Below are 4,340 nucleotides of genomic sequence, written 5' to 3' on the forward strand. Positions count from 1 at the left end.
TTTTTTTTTTTTTCGGACAGTGAAATTAGTGTTTATATTCAGCAAGAGCGCATTAAAATGATCAAAAGTGACTGTAAAAGATTTCTACTTCTGTCAAGTATTCATCAAAGAATAAAATGTATCACCGTTTCCACAAAAATATGAAGCAGCACAACTGTTTTCAACACTGATAATAATCAGAGATGTTTCTTGAGCAGCAAATCAGCATATTAGAATGATTTCTGAAGATCATGGGACACTGAAGACTGGAGTAATGATGCTGAAAATACAGCTGCGCATCACAGAAATAAATTCAAATTTACATTATATTCAAATAGAAAACAGTTATTTTGAATTGTAATAATATTTCACAATATTACTATTTTTACTGTATTGTATTCATCAAAGAATAAAATGTATCACCGTTTCCACAAAAATATGAAGCAGCACAACTGTTTTCAACACTGATAATAATCAGAGCATCAAATCAGCATATTAGAATGATTTCTGAAGATCATGTGACACTGAAGACTGGAGTAATGAAGCTGAAAATTCAGCTTTGCATCACAGGAATAAATTACATTCTACAATATATTCACATAGAAAACAGCCATGTTAAATTGTAATAATATTTCACAACATTACTAATTTTACTGTTTTTTTTTTGTTAAAATAAATGCAGCCTTAGTGAGCAGAAGAGACTTCTTTCAAAAATATTAAAAGATTTTACAGCCTGCATGCTCATGTTACAAGCAAATACAAACTTTAATGTAATTAAACAAAAATAAAAAAGTAAAACAAAACATTCTTTTTAACTAGTCCTGTTCAATGCACAGCCCTCTGTAACCACACCATTCAGAGAATTAACAACAACTTGGTAATCATAGTTGGCTAAAACATAACCCACAATATTTTACCTACTATGGTGTAAAATAATGTGTCTCACCCATTTCCAAATGCTACACCACTGTTACTGCATCTCTGCATGATAATTCAGTTTGACGTGCATTATTGTGGACTCCAGAGAAAGGATTTAAAAAGCAAGAGCAACAAACACCAGCAACATCCTCTCAAGCTCCACAAACTCTGTTAATGAGGTGTGATGGTTTAACGGCGAAAGCTCCGGTCATAGGGGTCCAGTGGCGCACAGATTTGACAGATTTGGAGAGCCAAAGGCTACACAAATCACAGCGCAGGTGGAGGAGATGATGGAGAAATGAGAGATCAGATGCAGAGTCCTGGCTGTGACAGCCAGAGAGAGGATCAACTATATTAGAATACTAATTCACTCATACAAATGTTTTAAAAGGACTTGAGCCATCCAGAAGGGTAGAAAGAGAGAGTTGATTTTTAATGCATTGACTTAACTAGATCTAATAGCATGGCAAGGAAATTGCTTTCTGCCTGAATAAATATTTTATGAGGCGCACTGGCAAACCTACTTCTCTTTTTTAAACATATCTGCATAATGCAATAGCTGAGACCGCAACAGCAGGTCCGCACAGGTTAAGACGGCCTTTTGTGTGTGAGGAGAAGCAATTCTAACGATCAACAGGATTTATTGTGAGAAGACTGATGTGGGTGTGACTGAACCGTCTGTGTGTGTGTGTGTGTGTGTGTGTGTGTGTGTGTGTGTCAGCTTCAGTGAGAAACCAGATTTGATTTCTGATACCAAATCGATAAAGAAGTTAGGTATGTCGTTGAATATGCATAATAGATTTACATATCATGTAACATAAAGATACTAATCCAGTAATTGAAAAATGATTTCTGTCACATACATTTAGATAAGAGGCATTTTTAAATCTAATAGGGTCACAAAATTAACATTTCAACAAATCAATTAATAGTGTATACAAATTAAGAATAAATAATCATCACATATGTTTCAACATAAAAATATTTTTCAAATATTCCAGAACATAAACATTTAAACTGAAAAATAACAATTAACTGTGCATTTAACAATCAAAAGTGATTTTATTTTACATAATTGTTTATTAATTATTCTTTATTTTATATTTGTAAATGTAAAATGTATTATTTATTAAAATTATTATCATTATTATTTTAATTACTACAATTGTATTTATTTATTTATTTATTTTTATTGAATTGTTCTTGCTTTAGTCCCTCAAGCTCAGTATCTGCACCGTATGGAAGCTAGTTTCAATCATGGGATAACAAACATTAAAAAGGTAATTGTGACTTTTTATCTCGCAATTCTGACTTTTTTTTTGCCTCACATTTCTGAGTTTATAGCTCACAATTCTGACTTTTTTCCTTGCAATTCTGAGGAAAAAAAGTCAAAGTTGTGAGTTGTACAGTATAGCCAGAATTCAGAGAAAAAGTCTGTATTCAGTCAAAATTGCAAGATAAAAGTTGGAATTGTGAGAAACTAAGAATTTTGAGTTTATATCTTGCAGTTCTGACTGAAAAAAGTCTCAATTACTTTTCTTTGGTTTACTATTATTATTTATCCCGTGGCAGAAACAAGCTTCCATAGTGCCAAGAGTGTGCGTGTAATCTGAGAAAACTCTGTAACACATTGGCTATTATTATGTTAATTATAATTGGTAATTAAATTCCTTAAATCAATGCACTCATGCATTATTACTCCCTAGTGTGTGTGTGTGTGTGTGTGTGCGTGTGTGTACCTGTGATGCAAGCCTCCTCATGGCCTCCTCCTGTCTCCTCCTCATTTCTGGAGTTCCAGGGCAACTTCCTCCTCCCAGTGTACCATGGGAAGGCTGCGGCTGCGTGAGAGGGATGCCATCTCCATCTGACCACACATGAAAACAATGAATTATACTAAACCCAGGCTCAAAGGAAAAACACTTCTGTAAAATTACATAACGTGGCTTCGTGCACACTTTTTGTGACACTTTCAGTGAGATGTCTAGTGAGTGGAGCTAAAAGCGTGTTCAGTTTTATCTGAAACTCTGGCAATGTTTTATTACGCTGGTTGTTGTACATATTGCAGCAGTTTGAAAATGAAATGTCCAGTGAGCAGCACTAAATGGTTAATCGTTTTTGATAATAACATACCATCTATACTAAACTCAACCCTAAACCTAATTGAAAGTGATAACAAAAGCAAAGTGAGATGAAAACTCATTTGCTGAGGTGGGATTTGTACTCGAGTTATTTATCACAATCACAATTGCAATGCTGTACCGGGTGCGCTACCGAGCAAGTTTACTACATCAGAAAAGCCAAACATATGGAGCTGCTTATGAGATACAAACATCAAAATATTTGTTTACAAATCATGCACTATGGTAAAAATGTGTTGAGGCCATGACATAGTATTGTGCAAGAAATCATGCGAAAATAAGTCTCATAAGTCCGTAATCATAATTTGTGTGAATTCCGGCTGGAAACTGCAGTGAACTAAGAGTGAGCTACGTTTTTGGAGTTTTCCAGAAATATAGACAGCGATATGTTTTAATGAGCCCATGTTGATTATATTATATTCATTATTACATTCATTATTTTTGTGATTACATTTGGTGTTGACAGAGAAAGACTGGCGCAGAAGTCACGCACTTCAGCTTTTGCCTAAATGAGCTTTAGAAAAGTTCACTGCGGCACAGAATCACCATTGGCTGACAGATAACATATGAAGTTTGGTCAGTGCACTTTGCAAAAGTCACATATACTAGTAATAAACCTTACGTTTTGGCGACGCCTGTGGGCTGTCGGAGGCGATCTGTCGCATGCGGTTGCCATGGCAGCTGAGAGCCACGAGGCGCGAGATGATGGCCGTTTTGCCGTAGCCGATGTTGCCTACCAGAACCACACCACGATTAGTGGCGCAGTGGGCAGTGTGTAGGTATGCGTCAATCTCCTGGAAGAGCCAATCACGGCCAGTAAACACAGAGTCCATGGTGATGCTGGGCACCTCGAAAAGCAGCGGCTTTAGTGCGATGTCCTGCAGTCTGTACGGAGCGAATCGCACTGGGAAAGGACAAAAAGTATCAAAGTATATGAATGTATATGAAAAAATATTCAGATGCACCCTCTAAAATATTACAAACAAGCAGAAATAACCTAAAATGTAAACAAAAAACAATCAACAGAGACATACGCTCACAGAAAGACACATATCTAGGGCCCTATGATTTAAGGCAGAATTGAAGAATCAATTAACATTTTATAAAAAATAATGCAGATTTATGTTGTATTGATATGAACTTTTTTGACTAAACACTAAACAAAAATTACTAAATTGTTAATGTTTTATTAATTAATTTAATTAGACACTTTTTGATGATAAAATGTCATTAGGATAGAATAGTTCATTAGTTCATCATTATTACATTATTATAGTTCATCATTATTACAAATAAATTAATATA

General features: G+C 35.0%; 1 protein-coding gene across 3 annotated transcripts in view; it reads right to left on the bottom strand.

Annotated features, from left to right (window-relative positions):
- The window catches only part of tanc2b (tetratricopeptide repeat, ankyrin repeat and coiled-coil containing 2b), a 27,822-nt gene that overhangs the window by 19,207 nt on the left and 4,275 nt on the right, over window positions 1–4,340 (bottom strand). For all 3 annotated transcript variants that reach the window (XM_016493143.1, XM_016493142.1, XM_016493141.1), the window contains 2 exons: window positions 3,658–3,939; window positions 2,637–2,761 (listed from right to left, as the gene is read on the bottom strand). In XM_016493143.1, coding sequence (XP_016348629.1) covers window positions 2,637–2,761; window positions 3,658–3,939 — 407 coding nt within the window. The remainder of the gene's footprint in view (window positions 1–2,636; window positions 2,762–3,657; window positions 3,940–4,340) is intronic.

This window comes from Sinocyclocheilus anshuiensis, unplaced genomic scaffold (assembly GCF_001515605.1).
Source record: "Sinocyclocheilus anshuiensis isolate Anshui unplaced genomic scaffold, SAMN03320099.WGS_v1.1 scaffold546, whole genome shotgun sequence".
NCBI lineage: Eukaryota > Metazoa > Chordata > Actinopteri > Cypriniformes > Cyprinidae > Sinocyclocheilus > Sinocyclocheilus anshuiensis.